This window comes from Urocitellus parryii, chromosome 11 (genome assembly GCF_045843805.1).
Source record: "Urocitellus parryii isolate mUroPar1 chromosome 11, mUroPar1.hap1, whole genome shotgun sequence".
Taxonomy (NCBI): Eukaryota; Metazoa; Chordata; class Mammalia; order Rodentia; family Sciuridae; genus Urocitellus; species Urocitellus parryii.
In genome coordinates, this window is record NC_135541.1 from 121,691,560 (window position 1) to 121,714,829 (window position 23,270).

Here is a 23,270-nt window from a genome sequence, read left to right on the forward strand (position 1 = left end):
GCTCTTACTTTGCTCTCGGAGCCTTTCCCACCCTCCTCCTTTCCCTCTTTCTTTCCTTCTCTCTATCTCCCTTCACCTGCCACGGTCCCTCTCCCCCGCGCTCGCTCTCTCCTTTCCAACCCCTATCTCTCCCAGTCCACCTTAACTCGAGCTCCGCCCCGGACCCCGGTCCAGCCCTCTGCCGCTGCTTCGCCCCGCCCCCTGCACTCCACCGCCCGGCCCGCCCATTGGCCTGAACACCCGCCCATCCCAAGTGGGTCCCGCCTTGCATGAAACCAGGGAGGGGGCGGGGCCGAGGGGCCGGTCTGAAACCTGAAGGGGAGGGGGAGGGGGCAGTGTCCGCAGCGGCCTGGGAATGGAGCACCCCCCCTTAGGGGCTCCCTCCTCTCCAAGAGGGGCTTCCTTAGGGTCAGCACCTCGAGAGGGAAGGGTATGAGAGGTTAAGGATAGGCTGGGTGCGGGTGAAGACCCAGGGTCTTGAGGGAGGGGGTCCCGTGAGGGGCTCTAATCAGGTCAGGGCCCCAGGAGGGCGGGGGAGGGGGGACACTCGGCCTTCAGCTTCGGCCCCTGCGCCCCACCCCCCACAGAAGGAGCGGGGGAGTTGAGGCTGCGGGCACCCTATGTCCCTCCCCACGCGTGATGGCGCCCCGCGGGGAGGGAACGGCGCCTGGGGGTAAGAAGCCTCTGCGCTCCAGCCGGTGCCCGCTGCGGCCTTGGCATTGTCAGAGGGGAGGGGCCGTGTCCTCCAGGAGGAGGGGGAGGTGCGCTCACGCTCCTGCTCTCCGCCTCCATTCTGCCGGTTCCCTAAGTGGAGAAACTGAGTCTCCACGACCGAGGGACTTCTGGACACGGCTTCGCTCAGAGACCCAGGTGGCGAGGGGGCCTGGGTGTCAGGATGTTTGTGTGTGTGGCTTGCGCGGCGCGGGGGGGGACGGGCGTGGGTACTTCGGTCCCCGAAAGGTAGCCGGTCTGGGAGTTTTCCAGCTGGGCCTGCGGCGCTGCGTACCCCAAGGGGCCCCTCCCACCAGTGTCAAACGGAATCAAATCCGGCTCCCTCGGGCTAGGTTCGGCTTCGCAGCAGCCGGCCAGGCCGAACCGGGCCGGACTCGCTTTCTCTTCCCTAACCCCCTCCGCAGGGGGCCTCCCTCCCTTTCCAGCAGGTGGCTCCGCGGGACACCAGCTCAACCTGTTGGACCACAATGGGCGGCGCCAGGGGGGCCCTGGCCCTCACCCCGGCTGACCCGGGATCCCCGCGCAGGGGGAGGGGCGGAGTCCGGGTCCCTCCCTCCCTCTTGCTCCTTCTCTCTCCGGCCGTGACTCAGCCTCGGGGCCGCAGCCCTGCGCCCTAGCCAGGGGCGGAAAGTGTGAGGCGCCCCTGAGGGCCCAGGCCAAACCAAACAGCCCCCCACCCTAGACATTATCTCACTGGAGAATTAGGGGGGCTATAGGAGGGAGGGGTTAACAGCAGGCGTGGGGCGCTCCGGCTCGAATAGTCCGCTCCAGGTTTTCCTATGGTCCCTGTCCCCCCTGGGTCCCGAGGCCGGTCAGTGCTCCGGGTTTTCATCTCGGCCCCGCCGGACAGATTCTGGTCCTTAGGGCCGGGAGCGGGTGGGGTCCAGGCCTGGGGTTTCCCTTCCTTCTTCTGCCGTCGGGGTCGCGCTAGCCAGGGGAAGGGCCGTGACAAGGGCAAGGCGTTGCTGCCAGAAGCACAAGTGAAACCGAGAGGGGTCTGCTTCGGGGCGGAGGTTGCACGGCCGAGGAAAAGGATGGTGCGGGGAGGGGGGTTGGGAGGAAAAAATTGGCTCAGGGCCTCCAGAGGCAATAGAAAGGCGGGCGCCTGGGCACCAGCATTAGGGAGCAAAGATGCGAAAGGCTCGCCCCTGCCCGCCCCCCACCTCCGGGGGTCGCGTCTGGCAGGACACCACCCGAATCTTTCTGCGGCTAGATTGCCACTCCCCACTTGGGTCTGAGCAGCCTCTGAACTTGCTGTTAGTTCTTGAGTGACCGACCCTCCCTCCCATATTTTTCTTTTCCAGTGCTGGTGATTGAACCCAGGGCCCTGCGCAGCGAGGCAAGCGCTCTACCACTGGGCTACATCCCCAGCTCTTGCTTTCTCTTCTGGTACAAACAGCTCCCTCTCTCAGAGGCGGGAACCCCAACTTGAATGCAATTCCCACCTATCCCCCCAACTCTGGACTCTTACCGCGCCAAACCTGAGACCGCCGCAGTAGAGGAACGCTGCCTGGGTGCCCGCCCCTCCCGTGGAATCCCGGCGGTCCCCCCCCAACCCCGGGCCAGTGCCTGGAACTGGGAGCCGGAGGGCAAGTGTGGAGCCTGCCGGGGCCTCCTGAAGACAGGGGAACGCCTCAGATCCGCACGTTCAGGTTTCAATCTTCAGGAGACCAGCTAGACCTTAATATTTCAGGCAAAGTAGCAGGAGGTGGGTCAATACCTAGAGAGTGAGGCTCCTGCCCTGAAAAGGATGGAAGTCCCAGCTGGGAGGACCTGGGGCCGGGGACAGCGACTTCAGAGTGGTGGCCAGTTGCCTGGACTGGCTGGGCCACGTGCGCAGAAGAGTAGAAGCAGAAAAGTTAGACGCTTGCAGAGCCTGGGGGGAAAGAGGCTTCGGCGGCTGGAGGGGCGAGGCTCTGCCGGGCGGGGTCTAAAGCCAGTGGGTCTGGGGGCCTGTTTCGGAACGTGAGGGGCTGAGCTGGAGCGGAGAGTCAGCCTGCGCCTGGCGCCCACCTCTTCCCCACTACCCCACCCCCCTTCCCCTGGCTGCCTCCGCTTCCCTCGAAAAACCCGCCGCCCAGGAAACCGCTGGGGGCGCTCAGACCGCAGTCCCCCCACCCACCATCCCCCATCTCCCCCACCGCGACCGCCCAACCCACCTGAAGGGGCCGTGGCTGCCAGGGGTACCCCCCTCCCGCCGACTCCCCCCACACCTGCGGGCAGCACTATTTATAACTCCGCGCCTATTCCGGGCCTCTCGGCTGGAGCCGGCTGCCGAGCTGTGCTAATCGCCGCCGGGATCTCTGCGCCCCCCAGGGCCAGGGGAGGTAAATTTAGCTTCAGGAAGCTCCGGGGAACATTTTCCAAAACTCCACGTCCCAGAGAAGGCGAAACAGAACCCCTCTGCGCTCAGCCTCCCTCCGGCGAGCCACTAGGGGGCGCAGATCTCCGGATCCTGAACCCAGCCTGCTAGGAGTTAGGGTCGCTGCTATAATCCTGGGGTAGGTAAAGCATAGAGACGCGTGCGCTCTGGAAAGTTACTGGGTGCCGGACTAGTCATTGGCAGGAGATATGGGTATGCTCCGAGGCTTCCAAATCTGCAGTCTGAGAACCACTGAAAAAGGGAGTGGGGACTTCTGTGTGTTGAGAGGGAAATAACACATGTAAACGAAATGCAAATAAGATCCCAGGCCCTTGGGGTCTGCGCTACAGGGTGCGCCACACCTCTCTTTTCTTTTTTATTTTTTTGATTTTATTTTTTGGTACCCGGGATTGAACTCAAGGACATTCAACCATCCCCAGCCCTATTTTGAATTTTATTTAGAGACAGGATCTCACTGAGTTGCTTAGCGCATCTGGCTTTGAACAGATCCTCCTGCCTCAGCCTCCCCAGCCGCTTGGATTACAGGTGTGTGTATTTTTTTTTTTTTTAAGTACTGGTGATTGAACTGAGTCCTAGCCCTATTTATTTGTTTGTTTGCTTATTGAGGCAGGGAGGGTCTCACTAAATTGCTTAGGGCCTCCTTAAATTGCTGAGGCTATTGTTTTGTTTTTGATATTGAGGATTGAACTCAGGGGCACTTAATCACTGAGCCACATCCCCCCCCTCTTTTGTATTTTATTTACAGACAGAGTCTTCCCGAGTTGCTTAGTGCCTTGCTAAGTTGCTGAATCTGGCTTTGAACTCGCGATCCTCCTGAAGTTGGACTTGAGCTTGCAATCCTCCTGCCTCAGCCTCCCAAATCGTTGGGATTACATGCATGCAAATCCCTCCTTTTCTGCATGCTTCCTGGTGTAGTTGGGAAAAGGTGGAGCCCCCCCCCCATCATTACTATGATATCCAGTGTATCAAGTGCCCCTACCCAGACCTCTTGGTGGTGACCACTCTCCCCTGCTTGCTTCTCATTTCGCCATTGAGGACTATCTATCCCATGTAATCTGCAGGGAATCCTGGATTACAGGCTTCTTGCCTTTCTGTGGTACTTGGGGGTCAGTGCCTATTCATCCCTCTTGTCTCTTCCCTCCTTCCCCACCGGTTCCCCAACCCCTTGTGGGCACCAAGAGGCAGATGCAATCTTATCCAGCCCTCCCTATGGCATCCTGCTCCCCTGCACACCCTGTTCCCATCTCAGTTCCTGGGGTGGTAGTGGGCATGCTCAGAACCCGAGTTGCTCTATTTGGGGGAGAGAACACTGTGGAGAACTGGAGCACTTCTTTTTCCCCTCTAGAAGAATGGAAAGATCTGTCCTGGGTGAATTAGGTGAAAAGGTGGTTGTTGGGATGCCTCACTGAGCTCACAAGCCAAGATCCAGAGGCGTCAAGAGGAGTTCAGGGTTGAGGTGGGAAGCAGGTGCAGACTGGGGGTGGGGGGCGGGCAGCCTACACTGGCTTGCCTGGCTTGGCCTCCCAGGAGACTTGGCCATCATCCACACCAACACCAGCTCAGAAGAGGTGGACAGGCTGATGAGGAGGAGCCCTAAATTTGTCTTTATTTATTTATTTACTTATTTATTTTTTGAGGACAGGAATCTCACTATGTTGACAAGGCTGGTCTCCAAATACTGGGTTCAAGAAATCCTCCCACTTCAGCCTGGCGACTAACAGGGACTCCAGGTGTCTACCACTGCACTTGACTAGCCCTGAATTTGAGATCTAAAAGTCTGGGTTCACTAAATGATTGTTCTACTGCAGAATGCTGTCTGACCTCCACTTCTGGGCTAGTTTTTAACATGGGATAATTATCCTTGTCATGTCATATATATCTTTTAAAATTGTGGTTTGGGGTCAAACTCCAGCATGTTTTACCACTAAGCTATATCTACAAACCTTTTTCTTTTCTTTCTTCTCCTTTCTTCTTCTTTGGTACCAGGGATTGAACCTAGTGGTACTTAACCACTGAGCCACATCCCCGAAACTTTTATTTTTAATTTTGAGTCAGGGTCTCACTAAGTTGCTGAGGCTGACCTCAAACTTTGTGATCCTCCTGCCTCAGCCTCCTGACTGGGTGGAGGCTGAAGCAGGATGATCACAAGTTCAAAGCCAGCCTCAGCAACTGATTGAGGCTCTAAGCATTTTAGTGAGATTCTTTCTCAAAATGACAAATAAAAAGGGCTGGGGTTGTACCTCCGTGGTTAAGCTCCCCTGGGTTCAATCCCTAGTGCCAAATAAGTAAGTATATATATAAGTAAGTATATAAATAAATGGGAGTACTGGGCTGTGAGGGATAAGAAACAGTCTTGAGGTCAAGTACTAGACTGCCATAAACAAAGGCAAGCTCTAAATATACTGCAGTGGTGTTTGGATCCTACACAAAGTGCACGAAGGAAGAGAAATCAAGGTACAGGGTGGGGATGTTGCTTGGTGGTGGGGTGCTCGGTGTGCACGAGGCCCTGGGTTCAACCCCCAGGACTGAAAACAGACAAATAACAACAACAAAAAACCAAGAGACAGAGAGCAGGGTGCAGAGGACTGTGAGGAGTCAACATTTTGCTGGAGGCCTTGGTGCACACCTGTAACTTGTCAGCCCAGCAGCTTGGGAGGCTGGAGGATCACAAGTCCAAAGCCATCCTCAGCAGCATATCAAGGCCCTAAACAACTCAGCAAGACCTTGTCTCCAAATAAAATATAAAAAAGGACTGGGGATGTGGCTCAGAGGTAGGGCTCCTGGGTTCAATCCCTGGTACAAAAAAAAAAAAAGAATAGGCAGGCTGGGGATGTGGCTCAAGTGGTAGCGCGCTCGTCTGGCATGCGTGCGGCCCGGGTTCGATCCTCAGCACCACATACAAACAAAGATGTTGTGTCCGCCAAATACTAAAAAATAAATATTAAAAAAAAAAAGAATAGGCATATTTGGAATCTAGCCACTCTCAGCACGCTGTTGCTCTAGTCTGACCTGACCTGCCAAGGTGTCCATCTGTACTGGGCTTCTTACCTCCTAAAGGTCTTGAACAGTCTACCCTTATTTTCTAAAGTCTATTCTCAGCATAGCAGCCAGTATGAACCTTTTAAGTAAAAACTTAGTTCATGTTTGATACCAGGCAAGTTCCTCATTCACTCAGCATAAAAGCTCAAGTTTGGGGCTGGGGTTGTTGTAGCTCAGTGGTTGAGTGAGCGTTTGCCTGGCATGCATGAGGCACTGGGTTTGATCCTCAGCACCACATAAAAAATAGATATTGTGTGTGTGTGTGTGTATAAAGAAAAGCTCAAGGGGCTGGGGATGTGGCTCAAGTGGTAGCGCGCTCGCCTGGCATGCGTGCGGCCCGGGTTCGATCCTCAGCACCACATACAAACGAAGATGTTGTGTCCGCCGAGAACTAAGAAAAATAAATAAATGTTAAAATTCTCTCTCTGTCCCTCTCTCTCTCACTCTCTCTTTAAAAAAAAAAAAAAAAAAAAGAAAAGCTCAAGTTTTTTTTTTTTACAGTCCTGGGGTTTGAACCCAGGGGTGCACTACCACTAAGCTATACCCCCAGCCCTTTAATTTTTTTTTTTTTTTTTTAAATTTTGAGGTGGGTTCCATGGTATATACCTGTGATCTCAACCACTGGGGAGACTGAGGCAGGAGGATCGAAAGTTCAAGGCCAGCCTCAGCAATTTAGTGAGGCTCTTAACAATTTAGTGAGATCCTGTCAAAAAATAAAAAGGGCTGCGGATGTAGTTTAGTGGTAAAGTATCTCTAGGTTCAATTTCTAGAACCAATTTTTTTTTTTCTATTTTGAGACAGGGTCTGGCCTCAAACTTGTGATCCTTTTGCCTCAGCCTCTTTGTTAGCTGCGGTTACAGGCATGCACTACCACTACCCAGTTTAAAAAACATATCTTACCTAGTGCAGTGGCACTTGCCTATAATCCCAGCAGCTTGGGAGGCTGAGGCAGTAAGATTGCAAGTTCAAGACCAGTATCAGCAATTTAACAATGACCTAAGCCATTTAGTGAGACACTATCTCAAAATAAAAAACAAAAAGGCTGGTATGTTTCTCAGTTTTTAAGTGTCCCTGGGTTCAATCTCAAGTACCAAAAATAAAAATAAACTAAAATAGTTCTTATTTGGGCTGTCCTTCACCCACCCACACTCATCTCTGGCCCAACTTTTAATTTTTTCCCCATAGTATCTATCCCAATTATATCAACATACTTTAAAAAGTCTATAGTTTGTCTTCTGTTGTCACCCACTGGAATGTAAACTTCACAAGTACAGGGATCTGCTTTGTTTATTGCTGTATCCAAAACACCCAGACTTACATATAGCAGACAGTCAATTATATTTGTTGAATGAATGAATGAAGATTCAGACCTGCATAACTATCTCTGGAATGTTCTTCAAGAAGTTGTTTACTGTGGTTATCTTCAAGGGAGGCAGGCAGGGAGGCTGGGGGATAGGTGTAGGAGACTTAATTTTCACTACTAGAGTTCTTTAAGTGGGGTGTGGTGGGGCAGACCTGTAATCCCAGTGATCCGAGGAAGCTGAGCAAGTTCAAGGCCATCCTCAGCAACTTTGCAAGACCCTATCTCAAAAGTTAAAAATGACTATGGAGAAGGCTGTGCTTGTAGCTAAGTGGCAGAGCACTTGGCTCACATCTGTGTGGCACTGGGTTCGATCCTCAGCATCCCATAAAAATAAATAAATAAAATAAAGGTATTGTGTCTATCTACAACTAAAAAAAAAAAAAAAAGACTAGGAGTAAAGAATGCCTGTGGGTTCACTTCACTCCCTAGAACTGCAAAAAAAGAAAAGAGAATTCCTTACTTTAGAAATATACTACCTTTACAAAAAGGAAAAAACCCAGAGAGAAAGGAGTTAACTAAGAAGGGTGAAGAAGAGCTCATCCCAGAGAGGGAGCAAGAGGGCCCTATATACCGGATCAGGCCAGTGTCCCAGATGAGAAAGGGGGATGAGCAGTACCTGGGCCCACGGAGGTCAGGAACTCTGAATGGCGGTCCCAGCGGGACACTGAACAAGCCCTGTTGCTGGCCTTGCGGTTGTGGGAGGCTGTGGGGGGGCTTGTGAGTAGGCGTGAGCAAGATGATGTGCACATGTACCTACCACTGGGAGTCTTTTGGGAAATCCTGTTATTGGCTTCCAAGGGGAAGCGAGGAGTCCATTCTATTCACTCAAAGGGTTGGTGTCCTGACAGGAGTCGTGCCCTGATAAGCCTGAGGAACCCTGTGGCGGCACAGATGGCTTTTCTCCTGTAGTTGTGTGTGTGAGCCCTGAGCTCTGGTAGCTCATGGGGCCCACTTCCTCCACAAACTGGGAATAGCACGGTGCTTTCCCTAAGCTCCTCAGAGGCAGGGAGCTCCTACACCAGGTCCTCTATTTGGGGAAGGGTTGAGTCCCTCGGGTGGCCATTCTAATACCCTGGCCTCCCACAACACGCCAAGCTGGACCCCTCGCTATACATAGGTGGGAGGATCCTGGCCTTTCTCCCCTCCACTCTCCCCACCCAGGTATGAGTGAGTCAGGAAACCTGGATTTCAATGTCACTTCTGTCCTGGACAACGTCCTTCCCTCCTTGGTCTGCACTCTGGCTCGAAGACTCCTTCAGTGCTGACTTTGGTCTCCTTCCCCCTTAGACATTTGGAACTTTTGGCCTCAAAGCCTTTTTATTATACATAGAGTTCAGCGATTCTCAAACAGAGATCTTAGGGCACAGCCCATGCCTGGTACTAAGAGCACGGTGAGATCACCATCGGGGCTGGCGGGCTCACTGTGCCAGGCGTAGAGGTGTGCCAGGTCCTGCGGTAGTCTTACTGGAGTGCTGGCCAGCAGGCCAGACTCCCGCTCACCAGAGGTTCGACAGAGGCAGAGGCTGGGGACTGAGGTCCGGAGACGAGGCTAGTCTGGCAGATGGCACAGCTCAAAGCAGGATCCACACTTCACTCTTCAGTCGTCGTTTGTGGCCCACCTGTCCTTGGTCAGGCACAGCTGGCCCCAGGAGTCTTGATGGGGCTACAGAAGAGAATGGGGGAGCTGAGAGGCAGGCCGGGCTACACAGGCCGCAGCCACACCCCCTTCCGACCCCCGGCCCACCTGAGCGGTGCCAGCCATGCTGTCAGCGGTAGAGGACGCTGCTCCCTGGCGTCATCAGTCCAGCAGCTCCTTGATACACCAGCAGCAGAGCAGTATGTAGGCCACTTCCTTCAGGGTTTGCTGCAGGCCCTCCCACCCTGTGCCCATCTTAATGACAGGCACACGGAGCCCAGCGTCTCGCAGGACCCCTCCAAGGGAGAAGGGTAAGGCCTGGGTTAGGGGCTGTGTCCGGGGCTGCATGTGGGCAGCGGTGCTGAGGAAGGGTGTGGGAGCTGCCTTTGGTGCCTTTTATCAACTGTCCCCACCCCCTTCAGGCCTCATGACTAGACACAAAGGCCCCAGGGTCTAGCAAAGGAACATTCTGGGCCTGGGAAAAGGCTGAGTCAGCCCCTCTGGACAGGGATGGGGTGGGGTTAGTGGGGGAGGGCCTGGGCACTCCATCTCCACAGCCAGGCCAGCTCAGCGTCCCTTCCTCCAGCTTGGGTGGGCCTGTCTGGTGGCCCCTTTCTCTGTGGTCGGCACAACTCCTCCCACCTTGGTGGGCTCTGGATGAGGCTGGCGTTGAGAATCATCCAGGAGTGCTCCCTTCCGTCTGTTCCATCCTACCCCTGGTTCCTCAGGGTGGGCATGACCAGCTTCAAGCTCGCAGGTCTGGCCACTTGGGTCCCTCGGAGCACAAAGACACAGCCAGAGCCACAGCACAGTGAGAGGCTGGTTTATTGACAGGCACCCCCTCCCCCCTCCACACGGGAGGTCACATTCGGGAGTTGCGCTCCTCATCTTCATTCTCCAGGAGGTAGGCTGGACGGTAGGTGGGGTGTCCTCCTGGGCCTAGGCACTTCAGCGCTGGGTTCTGTACTGTGTTCTCCCGACTCCCCAGAGACGTGTACCTGGAGAGCGGAAACGGAAGGCCAGTGAGTGACGGTAGGCTCTCTGGGGGCTCCCCCATCCCAACACCTTCACACCCCCCACACCCATTCTGCTCCCCTAAACTTACCCTCGGTCATACAGGATACAATATGGGACAAACAGCTGACGCAGAAAGTCCCAGATGTTTCTGTAGGTCCAGTCCTGGGAGGTCAGAGTCATAGAATAGTCACAAACATTCTCTCCCCTGCCATCCAGGAAGGGGCCAGCCAAGGCTCCCCTGCCCCTTGGCTCTGAGGGAGGGAGGCTTGCTGTCTGGTTCTGTGGTGCACCTTGCTCTGTGCAGACTAAGCAGCGAGACAGGAAGCCTCCGTCCTCTACCCTCTCCATTCCCGAGCCACTCTCACTGACGTGTCACATCCCGAACATGGATGGACTGTGTGTCTCAGTCGGTGCTGCCAGGCTCGGCTGTCTGCCAGGACGGACATATCTGTGCGTCTTATGGCAGTGACTCGAAACATGGCTACTATAATTGAAGAAATGAATTTTAAATTGTTCTTAATTTTTAAAATTGAGATATAAGCCAGGCATAGTAACGCATGCCTATAATCCCAGCTGCTTGGGGGGCTCAGGTTTGAGGCCACTGGGCAACTTTGTGAGAATTTGTTTCAAAATAAAAAATAAAAAGGCCTGGGGGTGTAGCTCAGTGGTCAGCATGCCCCTGGGTTCAATTCCCAGTACCAAAAAATATTTTTGAGCTAAAATAATTCACATGTCATCTTCTTCATCCTGTGAAAGTATTTTAGTAACTTGTATTTAATTTCAGTTATAACCTAAGTATGAATAAATAGCTAATGGCTGTCATATTGGAGAGCACAGGTCACTGGTCCACAGTAAAAAGTACAATGCTCAATAAATATCTGTTGAAGAGATGAATGAACAAACAGCACTGCCTCCCTTGGATGGTGGGGCCCCTTCATCCATGACTCAGGCCCCTGCCTCCTTCCCCAGGGGAGCTGGGGTGCCATGACTGACAGGGCACAGGAGACAGAAGGCATTACCAGCAGTGGGTTGATGCGCATGAAGGAAGGCCAGCCGGGGTCGGTGGGACTGAAAGGGCAGAGGCTACAGGAATAGGGATCAGTCCGGCGAGTGCCCATCAGGACAGCCTCCAACTGGGGGTGCTGTGTCTGCAGCTCACACAGGGCCTGCTTCATGTCACCCTCAGCCTCCAACACCTGCAGATTATACCTTAGGAAGAGAGAGGTGGAGGTCAGAGGGGGACCTGCCAAGCTCCTCTTGGAGCCCAAACCTCCGGCCTCTAGTACCTCTTGATAGTGTCCTGTAGAAACTGTTCCAGCTCAGGAAAAGGGGAGATGCTGCGGATATACAGGATCTGCAGGGGTTTGGGGACATCAGGAAATTTCCTGGGGAAGGGGAAGGATTCATAAGGTTGCTGGCATAGACAGGGAACTCGGCTCTCTGGAGAGCACACTCTCTCTTTGTTGCATGGGATGGACACCCTCCCTTTCTCCCGTCCTCATTTTTTTAAATCTAGCCGACCCACTTCCTATGGGAAGCCCACTCCAATTGCTCACTTCTTGAACCTGAGCGTCCCTATGTATGGATTGATATTTCTGGTAAATATCACCTCCCCAATGGGACTGTGACCCACTTGTGCTCGGGGATGGTGGCCTGCACCTCTATATCCAGGGCCAGGCATGCGCCAGATGCTTGATACATAGGGTGGGAGAATGGAACAGAGAGGTCACTGGGGCTACCTCCCTTCCTAGCCCCTATGTCCTGGCCTCCTCTCCGCTTCCTGGGATGGGGAACTAGAGGGATTAGGTGTCCTGAGGTGGGCTCACCTCTGCACAGCGGCGTGGAAGAGGTGCAGGAGGGCGGTGCAGTCCTTGCCCCCGTTGAAGCCCACACAGAGCTGGTTGAGATGGTACCGAGCCAGGGCAGTCTCAATGGTCTGTAGGGCACCTGCTACCTTTTTCCCCAGAGAAGACCCTGCCAGGCAGGCAGGGAAGTGGGCATCAGGAATATATAGCTGTTGAATGGGGCATGTTGCCCTTGCTTAAAGCCCTTTAACCTCTTCCCGTGTTCTTAGGATTAAGTCTAAACTCCTTCATGCTGTCCCCTGGCCTTTGCAGTCTGTCCCCTGCCTGCCATTCAGCCACCTGCCCTTACTTCCATGCCCCTAAACCCCAAGCTGTTCCTCCAGGTCTACTTCCATTCTCTTTGCTCTTGGCCCACCCCCTGGTCCAATCAAATGCTCCTTATCACTCAGCTCTTTTGTTACTGGGTCAGAAAAGCTGTCTCTGACCCTAGATCAAGGCTGATCTCCCAAATGTGGAATCCTCTTCGTTCACACCTCATGTATGGTCCCCTGCTTCACATCCACCCCTCTGGTTAAACCACTGATCCAGAAGAGCAGAGCACACATTTGTCCATGTTGTCCAGCACAGTGCTGGTGAGAATGGGCACTCAATCAATATTTCTTAGAATGAATTAATCAATACTATTTTCTACCTTCTCTCAGAATTGTGGGAAGCCCCCCCGCCAACAGGTCCTGCGTTTCTAAATCTTGGATGGCACCAAAGGCCGGTACATGCTGCCCTTCCCCGAGGAAGGCCCCTACCTGATTGAGCGAGTTTGTACACAGCCTCACTGGCTTGCTCCACGGCGTTGGGCATGTAGGAGACCAGCGACCCCTGGGGCAGACGGGCAGTCAGGTAGGCCAGGCATTCCTCCAGTGGTCCTTCTTCCTCAGAGTCTAGAGTCAGCTTCACCTGATAGTAGTTGCTGCCCCAGTCAGGGTAGGAACCCAGGCCAAGCCTCCGCCCAAAGTGGGCCTGGGCCTCCGCAAGGATGGGGGCAATAGAGGTTTCAGCAGCAGCCACATACAGCTCCTTGGAGTGGAAACGAACAGCTGTGTTCTGGAACAGTCCCTTTAGCCCCTCCAGCACCCGCCGCAGCAGCTCCGGAATGCCTGGGAAGAGGTAGACGTTCCGGACAGAGACCAGCGGGAATCGGAAGGGGCGGCCAGTGCGAGGATCTATGCCGTAATGCAAGCGGGCAGAGGAGGGCACCAGGGACAGCTTCTCCCAGCCCTGCCCTCCTAGGGCTTTGATGGCCTCTTCCAGCTCAGGATGTGGCTTCAGCTCCTCCCCGAAAGCCTGGGCAACTGCCTCAAAGGTCACATCATCGTGAGTGGGGCCGATGCCCCCTGCAGTGAGAACATGGGTAAACCGGCTAGAGAAAGAGGTGACCTCGGCTGCAATGGTGGCTACTTCATCAGGCACAACAGAGACTCGGCACACCTGGACCCCAAGGGAGCGCAGTGTCCGGCACAGAAAGTAGGTGTTGGTGTCTTGAGTGTGTCCCTGGGGGTTGGGGAGGATGAGACTGTCAATACCATGGGGATGAAAGGCAGGGGGAGTATAGCTACATCTGTCTGATGATGGGTACTCTGCTCTTTGAAGTCACCCCTTCAGGCTGTTGAGCCTGGGCTGGGTGGGAAAATCCCCTGGAATGTCCTCAGGAGATTCACCTTGGGCCCCCTCTGCTCTTTGATCTTGACCTTACGTATATTTACGGACTCAGTTATCAATTCTCTGTGGGCGATTTGTCCATCTCCATCTCCTTACGAGTCCTGACAGTTTCAGTCCCCTGACTCCAAGTGCTTACTGGGCAGCCTCACTGTATCCCTGGCTATTGTCACTTCAGTCAGTGGCATCCCAGACACTGCCCACAGCCAGTCAGACTCTTCATTCTGTCAACTCTACTGAAATGTCTCCCCATCTGCTCTCCTCTGTCCCCAGTCACCAAACAGGTCCTTGGCACCTTTCACCTGGTCAATGGCAACAGCCTCCTGGCCGAGCTCCCAGCCTCCAGCCACGGTGCTTTGCTCTGTGTCTTCTGAGTAACCTTCCTAATGCGTCACTGTGATTGCATCACTTTTGGGCTCAAGAGCCATTTGTTGTTTCCAACTGTATGCAGAATAAAGTTCAAATTCTTTTGCAAGTATTTAAGGCTGTCTGTGGTGTGTATCCTATCCTCTTTTCCAGCCCCATCTCCTTCTACCTCTCTATATAGGTTAAGAGTGTGTTCTGGAGTAAGGAAGAGTCATGCTAGAATTCCATTTCTACCACTTTCTAGGTGTGTAATCTCAGGCAAGTTTCTCAACCTCTCTAAGCCTCAGTTGCGTAATCTATTTCTTAACTGAGATTCACAATAAAAGCACCAACTTCATGGAATTGTTGTGAGGCTTAGTAAAATCACATTTGTGATGTAATAAGCATACTGCTAGCCTCTACTAAGCACTCAAAAAATAGTGTTTACTATTACAAACCTGATGCCCTGCCATGTCCTCTAGTAATACCCTTGATCATTCAGAAGGAATTCCTCTTCCTTCTATCTCATTTATCCACTTTGCTGAGTGCCTTGAATCATTTCCAAATAGGCTGGATATAAACTTTATTTATTTGTTTTTGTACCAGGGATTGAACCCAGGGATGCTTAACTACTGAGCCACATCCCCAGCCCTTTTTACTTTTTGAGACTGGGTCTCAATAAGCTGCCTAGGGCCTTGCTAAGTTGCTGAGGCTGGTTTGAACTTGTGATCTTCCTGCCTCAGCCTCCTGAGCCTATGGGCTTATTATAGGCCTCTGCCACCAGCCTGGATATAACTCTTAAATATATAATATGTGAATTTTTATCTCCTCTACTTGCGAGGCTTCCTGTCACTGCCGGGTAGTCCCTACGTCCCCTACTATACTACTTGGAAAAATGGGGACACTGCTACAACTTTTTTTAGTGGAGTAATTTGAAAGAAAGTGAATCCAATATGTTGGACTCACTCCAGGAATCTATTATGGCAGGCAAGGGGACTCCCACCCTGGTTCACCTCCCTCAACAGGATGGGGAGCAAGCTCTTAAGGTCAGGAGAAAGCCGCACCCTCCCCTTCTTCTGTCCCAGACACACCTTGAGGATCTCATCTCCAACAATGATGATGCCCGCCGTCACGCTGCGCCCCTGGGGAAGTTCAGAGGCCCTAGATGCCATGGTCCTGCCTTCTCTTTCCCTTTGGAAGGCCCTCCGGTAGCCACCCAGACCCCCAAGAAGGGGCCGCAAACACCGGGGGACTGCCAGGTCTACAGGGCACTGGGGGCCATAGCCTGGGAACAAGGTCCGGGATGGAGAGAACCTGGAGGAGCCAGAAAGGACAATGGAGGAGAGGAGGAGCACAGTTCCTTCTTAGGATATGACTTAGTCTTCTCTAACCAGACCCTTCATAACCGACTCTTATTACTGCCTCTTCAATAAACGTGTTCTAAAACCCCAACCCATGCTCATATAAATGACTTCGATGCTTGGCTCTAGTCTCCTTAAAATGTCCTTCTCTCCCGAGAACCTACCACTTTAAATGTCTTCGGTGTGCGGAACTGGTCGTCTCAAGAGTTTGTTCTATCTTGGGCATCTGCACCTTTAAATGTCTCTTGTCTTCGGGGTTTCTGGCCCTTTAAATTTCTACCTGATCCTGGGCCCTGGCTCCTTTAAATGCGTTCCTTCCCTCCACCCGCGACCAGAACCCTGTCGCCTTCCCCCGCAGCCCCCTGCACCCTTTCTAGTCTGGGATCCCCTCTTTCCACCGCGCTTCTGACTGCTGAGCTCTTCCAGGCTCTCACCTGCCTATTTCGTACCTTTACCGGGTCTTTTCCTCGCTCCTTTCCTCAGGTCCGGGTCAACTTCCGCACTCAAAGTCCCGCCTTGCATTGCCCCGTACGGATTGGCTACTCCGGCTGTCACTTAGACGCTCCCCAACGGTCCTATTGGTAAAGCCGACTGTCACTCTCAGGCTTTATCCAACAGGCACGAGCAATATCATGTTGTTATTGGCAACCACCACGTTCGCCGGAAGCGTGGGGGCCGGCTTCGGTCCAGGGCGGGCGTGGGTAGGCGGGACTTAGGAGTTCGGGGCGCGAAAGTCGCAGTTGGAACCGTGTTCTCAGTACTTTGGGGTGTCGTGCTGGAGTAAGCGGAGGCTTTCTGATCTCCCAGACTCTTTATGCATATGCTGTTTTCAATAACCATGACTCTGATTCTAGGGGAAGGGGTCAGGGGCTGGTGTCCAGCATTTTTTATTATTCATGTATTTGGTACCGGGCATTGAACCCAAGGGGACTTATCCAGTGAGCCACATCCCCAGCCCTTTTTATATTTTACTTAGAGATAAGGTCTCGTTAAGTTGCTGAGGTAGGCTTTGAACTCCTATCCTCCTGCCTCAGCCTCTCAATCACTGGGATTACAGGCCTAAAGCACCCGGCCTGGCTCGGAATTTTTACTTTATTTTTGGGTGTGTGTGGGGATACCGGGGGTTGAACTCAGGGGCACTCAACCACTGAGCCACACCCCCAGCCCTATTTTATATTTAGAGACAGCTTCTCACTGAGTAACTTAGCGCCTCAATGTTGCTGTGGCTGCCTTTACACTCGTGATCCTCCTGTCTCAGCCTCCTGGGATTACAGGCCTGCGCCACAGCGCCTGGCCTGGAATTTTTATTTTTGAGGTTGTAATCGAACCTCAAGCAATCCTCCTGCACTCAGCTTCCCCTGCAGCTGGAACTACAGGGGCATGCTATTGAGTTCAGCTGGGATTTTATTTTGTAACAGAAGAAAGCTGAGGGAGATAGCATGTCTATCATTGCCTGTGGGATAGGAGTCTTGGAGTAGGGGAGCTTTTAGTGTGAACCTTCATTTGTCTTTAATATAAGTGATAAAATTACTTAAGATCTCTTTGAAAAGAAAAAGTAAAAAGCCTCTCTTGCTCCAAGGTGTTCCGGATGCTTAGTTCAAACGTCACCTCTCAGTTTTCGGTCCTGAAGGGAAAGACAGTAAATAGGGAGGGAATGCCTTAGGTGTTCACTTAGGAGTCTTAATTACATCAGCCTGGTTACTCATTTCCTTTGCAAAGAAAAGTGCTTCATAACTTGAACCATCTGGGGATGGTTTTAATTGGCAGATAATGATTCAGGTTTGGGTGGGCCAGAAACTTGCATTTCTCCAGCTCCCATGTGATGACCACATTTTGGTTTCTGGGCTGTTTTTAGTAAAAGTTAACATTTATTTGGAGAACTGCTGAACTACACCTGGCCTCATTTTACTCTATAAAATCGTGTAAGATAAATATCAAGCCCAGTTTACAGGAGTAGAAAAGTGAAGGGAAGCCACCCAAACATACGTAGATTCTTAAGTAATAAACCCTGTGGTTTGTTATTTTTTTTCCCAGTTTTTAAAAAAACACCACCACTTACTTGCCTAATGACATAAGTCACATGCTCCAATTTTTTTTTTTAAGAGAGATAGAATTTTATTATTTATTTTTCTTTTTAGTTTTCGGCGGACACAACATCTTTATTTGTATGTGGTGCTGAGGATTGAACCCAGGCCCCTTGCATGCCAGGCAAGCGTGCTACCGCTTGAGCCATATCTCCAGCCCAATCCAATATTTTTGTTGTAATGAAGGTTTGACATTTGACCCCGTGTCAAAACATCAACTCTGGCCAGGTGTATTGGCGCATGCCTATAATCCTAAAGGCTCTGGAGGCTGAGGCAAGAGGATCCCAAGTTCAAAGTCAGCCTCAGCAACTTAGTGAAGCCCTAAGCAACAGTGAAACCTTGTCTCAAAATAAAATATAAAAAAGGGCTGGGAATGTGGCTCAGTGGTTGAGTGCCCCTGGGTTCAATACTTGGTATCAAAAAACAAACATCCCCCTTAATTAAAAAACTTGTTCCAATCATTTAGTAGTGAGTTCCCAAGCTTAAGCACAATACTAGAACCACAAGGAGAATTTGTTAACACATTGCTGGGCCCAACTTTCAACTTAGAATTCAATAGGTCAAGGGTGGAGCCCAATTATTTGTATTTCTCACAACCTTTCAGATAATGTTGATGCCTTTTTAAAAATATATATATAGGGCTGGGGATGTGGCTCAAGTGGTAGCGCGCTCGCCTGACATGCGTGCAGTCTGGGTTCGATGCTCAACACCACATACAAGGATGTTGTGTCCACCGAAAACTAAAAAATAAATATTAAAAAATTCTCTTTCTTAAAAAAAAATTATATATATATATTATTAGTCCCCCCCCCTTTGGTTCTGGTGATTGAACCCAAGGGCACTTGACCACTGAGCCACATCCCCAGCCCTATTCTGTATTTTATTTAGTGAGACATAGTGACAGGGACTGAGTTGCTTAGCGCTTTGTTTTTGCTGAGGCTGGCTTTAAAGTCTCGATCCTCCTGTCTCAGCCTCCGAAGCATCTGGGATTATAGGTGCTCCACCTTGCCCAGCTTATTAGTTGTTGATGGATTTTTAAAAATATTTTTTAGTTGTCAATGAACCTTTATTTTATTAATTTACAAGTGGTACTGAGAATTGAACCCAATGCCTCACACATGCTAGGCAGGCACTCTACCACTTTGCTAGCTACAACCCCAGCCCCATGTTGATACCGCTTATCCAAAGCTGGCACTTTGAAGAACTATTTGAGGATTAAATGGATAGAAGACATGCTACTATTACTTTTAGAGGGTGGAGCTTTTATTTTGTGATATTCTCTTAAATGGCCAGTTTACATCCGTTTTCTCAAACTTTGTTTGAAATCCATCACCTAATACACACTCCAGACCAATTAATTCAGTCTCTAAGGATAATTTAGGTGGGATAAGGATAATTTAGTTACCCAGATGATTTCTATGCTCAATCAAATTTGAGAAATAGTAAAAAAACCACCAATGGGCATAGTGAACAGGTCAGAAGTGTGCCAGTTTTAGGCAGGAATGAAAGCACAAAGTAGTCTCTGGTTGACAGCCTCTTCTCTTAACCCTGTGTGCCCTTCAAATATTGGGACCATGTTAAAGGAAGCATCCCTGACTGTACAAAATAGCTTATTTGGTTTGATGAGATGGGGCTGTCCCTATATAACGTCTACCTGTCTCAGTCTTGTAGTTAGAATGAAATATATTTTAGCAGATGTTTGACAGCAAGTCTGCTTAAAGTAGATTACCCAAATGCTCAAATAAACCTCATTATTGCAGAGCCGATTTTCATTATCAAACTGAAGGGCATATAATTATAACCACAATATTGACTTATAATGGTCACCATAAGAATAGGAACAATCACAGAATTAGATTATAAAAACTTCCTCTTTAATCAAGGTTTTTAACATTGAACAGATTTCTCAAATAAAATGGAAAATTTCCAATACATTGAAACATAAATCCATAAGTCACCACACATACAACACCCAGCAGGAAAAAACTAAAACGGCAAGTTCACACAATCCCTGTAACAGCCATGGTCTGATTCTTAGATGCTCCCTCCATCTGCCAAGTGTGTTCTGCTGGATACAGAGCACACTGTGGCTTCTGGGGACACACCCAGCTAAGGCTGTGGTCCACAGAGCACTCATCTGGCAGGGCAGCAGTGGCTCTATTCCACAAGCAAAGCAGTCACCAGCACATTCAAACAGTGGATTGAATATCCTTTAAATATCAAAGTGGAAAACAAGAAGGCAACATAATCACATTATCAGAAAGATGTCAGAAAGTAAGGACAGCTGGGTAAAGCTCAAGGCTGCAAAGTGGCTCGCCAGCTTCATTTCTTTGGCTTCTTGGGTAGTGGCCGACGGAACAGCAAGATGTGAGGTTCTGAAAGAGTGAGTGAAATCTGAGAAAAGCTCACACCATCCTATGTACAACCTATAGTGCATCCCACCACCGGCTAGCTATCACCCACTCAGATCTTTATAACTAAATTAAGATGTAAGCATATGGTCTTAGAAGCAGACCCAGAAGTCTGGCCTGACTGCCAAAACGAGAACCGTTAATATCAGTTTTTGCTGTGTTTATACAGCCCTGGGGTGTCCTTTATTAGTTTTGCCTGGCAGTTGGGTGTCTGGTGTCTTATCAAGAAATATAATTTCCTTTGCTTATTTGGAACACATCCAAGAATTTGCTTTCTGATGTGAACCAAGCAAGGACCAAAACTAGGATATATGTGGTCTTTAAAAATAATTTAAAAAGTACCTGCTAACTGAATTAAAGGTTTTTCAGTAGCAGGTTATCTCTGAACTTTTCAGATATTTTACCCTTCCTCTTATTTTTGGTCATTCAAGTTTGTTTAGATAGTTAGGGGAAAGAACTCAGTAAATCATTCTCTTCTACTCTATTTGCTTTGGGTTATACAATCTTACTTCTTTCATTTTCTCACTGTAGAAGTTCTTCTATGCAGTTGTTTTTAGCCATTGCACTGACCTGGTTCATGGATCATATAATGAACCCATCCCTGACTCTGCTGAACTCCAAGATTCCTCCATTCAGATTCAGACATCAAATGGGTTTTAGGGACCAGTTTGGCTATGTCCTTGGGCAACATGACATGCCTGTAACAGAAATATGGGGAAATGGGGAATTAGTGTTAGTACTGGGTACAGTTTGTCAGAGAAGTGCATGTATACAAAGACAAGGAAGAAAATAAATTTTTTTTAATTTGTATTTTTTTTTTTTTTTTAGTTGTAGATGGACACACCAGTGTAAGCACCTAATTTCCAGGCACTGTTGAGAGGTATTTTCTGCCTTCATGGTCCTTATAGTCTTCTGTTGATTACCCACAATACAATGGGAGTCCCACAAGAGTACAGTGTTAATAGCTACAGGTGGTTTTAAGCAGGATTGGCAAGGAAGGGACAGAAGTTACTTTGTGGAGAAGAAAGGGCTGTCATAAAGTGTTGTGTAGAAGAGTCATCATAATGAATAAAATGTAAATAACACTAATTTTCCTAACTCTGAAGGGATATGCCATCAGATTTGGGGAACTACATGCTTTCCAGACCAAAGGTATCTCTTTATGCAAAGAAATTTATTATTCTGATCTGAATCAGATTAAGCCAGATAGCACATTTTCATTAAGCATGTTGAGTCTAAGTGCTCCCTCTGTACTACTAATGAGAGTTTTTCCCCCAAAAGGCAGGGCTGGGGGTGTAGCTCAGATGGTATAGCGATTGCCTAGTATGTGCAAGACCCCCCATTACTGCAAAACCACCAAAAAAAGATAATTCTTATCTAAATGTCTGAAAATAGTTTACATTCTAACAAGCCCCAGGCACAAAATTTGGCTTGATTATATAGACAAAAAAAACTTAAACCAAAATGCCACAGCTAAGCTGCTAAGAGTTGCATCTTTTGGGGGATGAAATTAGTGATTTATTCCTAGCTGTGCAAATATTTTGCTATAACCTTTTGTATGTGTGTGTGTGTGTGTGTGTGTATAATACTGGGGATTGAACCCAGGGATACTTTACCATTGAACTACATGCCCAGCCCTTTTTATTTTCATTTTGAGACAGAATCTTGCTAAGTTGCCCAGGCTGAGCTAGAACTTGCAGTCCTCCTGCTTCAGTCTCCTTAATCACTGGGATTTTGGGTGTGTATCACCATACCTGGCACAGAGTTTATTTAATAGTTCGGATGTAGAAAGCGCTGAGAATGACAAAGTTAACTGGGTTCAAGATTTTTTTTTTTTTGGGGGGGCATAAAGATGGTTATGTATTTGTCAACAAATACCAAACAACACTCAAACTCTCTCATAATTCCCCAAGTGTCCAAAGCCCTAAACTAGGCTGGGTGAAAAGACGGAAAAGAGCAGATTTTCACTTTCTGCTCTAAAATTGAGAAGGGGCTAAGATACAAACTAGGAAGTTGTATTTATTTATTTTGTACTGGGGATTGAACCCAGAGGCACCTTACCACTGAGCAACATCCTCAGTCCTTTTTACTTCTTGAGACAGGATTTCACTAATTTACAGAATTTTCTTTCTCAGTAAACTGTGACTGCCCTCTGCCTCAGCTTCCCAAGAAGCTGGGATTACAGGTGTGCACTACTGGTGGAGGAAGTTGTTTTAAGTATTACAATGAATACAGATTGGTATAATGCCAACATTTGTAGAATCCTTTGTCTTTCTTCATTTTCAAATGCAGAATTATTATAGATTTAGATTTTATTAAATCCAAATGCTGCATCCAATGTAAGGCTATTTTCTTCACCATCCTTGGCAGATGGATATCCAGTATCTTCTAAGCCTTTCGGTCAAGAGGTACTTTCCTTTTCCTAATTCTACGTTCCTATTCTCATCCAAGGCAGTTAGCTGCCTTCCCTCTTCTTGGAAAGTTCTGTATACCACCACCACACCCTGTCCGGAGCTCCAACACAGCATGGAGTTTGTCGGTAGCCTCCAGATCTTTAAGTTTGTGAGCAGAGACCATGTCTTACCCTTGCACTTTAGCACACCTGAAACCTTTAAGCGCTCCATAATTGTTCAAGTGAAGGGCATCTACTAGGCCCATACTAGGTACTTGCTGTGTTCTTCGCCCATTTTTGTTCCCCTCAGTTCTTCTAAGTCCCCTTCCTAACACAAGCCAGACAACCACACCCCTTTCCTTTTCCGTGAATAAACAACACTCAAATTCTCTCATAACTCCGCAAGCACTGAGGACGCAAGGGAAATTCCAGCTCCGCTTTTGTCAGCTTCTCTCGTTAGGTACTTGGAATGACTGCGATACGTGCAATTAGGAACGGTGTCTAACAACCACTTGCCCAATAAAATCGTGAGAATGACCCAGAAGCCCCGAAGGGTGAAGGCGGTCAGCGCTCTAACCACGCTAGCAATTAACAGAGGGCTGATTTCAAATTCCACTTCATTGTGGTAGGAGAGCCCCCCACCCTTCGCGCACGCGCCTTACACTTCCAATCGCACACCCGTCCCGTTAATCTCACGCGCATGCGCCGATTTTGTCGCCTCAGTAAGTGACTAACTCCTCTGGCCCTCATTTGTCAAGGCTCACGACCTCGCTAACGGCTCCCGCGCGGGCACTAACCGGTACTCGAATTCCTCGTCGTCGTATTTGTCCGAATAGTAAATTTGTTTGTGCGACATGATCGCTGTGCCTGCGGGCCTCCAACACCGCGCCGCCAACCTCTAAACAACTCCCAGCAGCACACGCTCCCACCCTCTTTGGCCTCGCTTTCAAACACACCGCCCGCACTTCCTATTGGTCCGTTTGGCTTAAGGC

At 49.8% G+C, this 23,270-nt stretch overlaps 3 protein-coding genes and 1 long non-coding RNA gene across 6 annotated transcripts; 1 reads left to right on the forward strand and 3 right to left on the reverse strand.

Moving 5' to 3' along the window:
* The first annotated feature begins 498 nt into the window (after positions 1-498).
* On the forward strand, positions 499-6,531 carry LOC144257405 (uncharacterized). The gene is made up of 3 exons (XR_013344457.1): positions 499-870; positions 2,037-3,640; positions 3,861-6,531. It is a non-coding gene; the product is annotated as an uncharacterized LOC144257405 (long non-coding RNA).
* Positions 6,532-8,857: 2,326 nt separating this feature from the next.
* Lenep (lens epithelial protein) lies at positions 8,858-9,876 on the reverse strand. Its single transcript, XM_026405072.1, has 2 exons — positions 9,262-9,876; positions 8,858-9,180 (listed from the first exon to the last, which is right to left on the reverse strand). The coding sequence occupies exon 1, from the start codon at positions 9,499-9,501 to the stop codon at positions 9,316-9,318; it is 186 nt and encodes a 61-aa protein (XP_026260857.1). The 5' UTR covers positions 9,502-9,876; the 3' UTR covers positions 8,858-9,180; positions 9,262-9,315.
* Positions 9,877-9,961: 85 nt separating this feature from the next.
* Positions 9,962-15,910, reverse strand: Flad1 (flavin adenine dinucleotide synthetase 1). 3 transcript variants are annotated; one of them, XM_026405070.2, is made up of 8 exons: positions 15,841-15,910; positions 15,122-15,344; positions 12,776-13,520; positions 11,997-12,144; positions 11,457-11,555; positions 11,190-11,379; positions 10,259-10,332; positions 9,962-10,151 (listed from the first exon to the last, which is right to left on the reverse strand). In XM_026405070.2, the coding sequence occupies exons 2-8, from the start codon at positions 15,200-15,202 to the stop codon at positions 10,016-10,018; spliced, it is 1,473 nt and encodes a 490-aa protein (XP_026260855.2). In that variant the 5' UTR covers positions 15,203-15,344; positions 15,841-15,910; the 3' UTR covers positions 9,962-10,015. The 3 variants fall into 3 exon arrangements, with proteins under 3 accessions (XP_026260855.2, XP_026260854.2, XP_026260853.2); XM_026405069.2 differs by having other exon boundaries at positions 15,826-15,900; XM_026405068.2 differs by lacking the exon at positions 15,841-15,910 and adding an exon at positions 15,556-15,679.
* A 3,438-nt stretch (positions 15,911-19,348) lies between these two features.
* Positions 19,349-23,201, reverse strand: Cks1b (CDC28 protein kinase regulatory subunit 1B). Its single transcript, XM_026405045.2, has 3 exons — positions 23,076-23,201; positions 20,457-20,584; positions 19,349-19,850 (listed from the first exon to the last, which is right to left on the reverse strand). The coding sequence occupies exons 1-3, from the start codon at positions 23,132-23,134 to the stop codon at positions 19,798-19,800; spliced, it is 240 nt and encodes a 79-aa protein (XP_026260830.1). The 5' UTR covers positions 23,135-23,201; the 3' UTR covers positions 19,349-19,797.
* Positions 23,202-23,270: the final 69 nt, after the last annotated feature.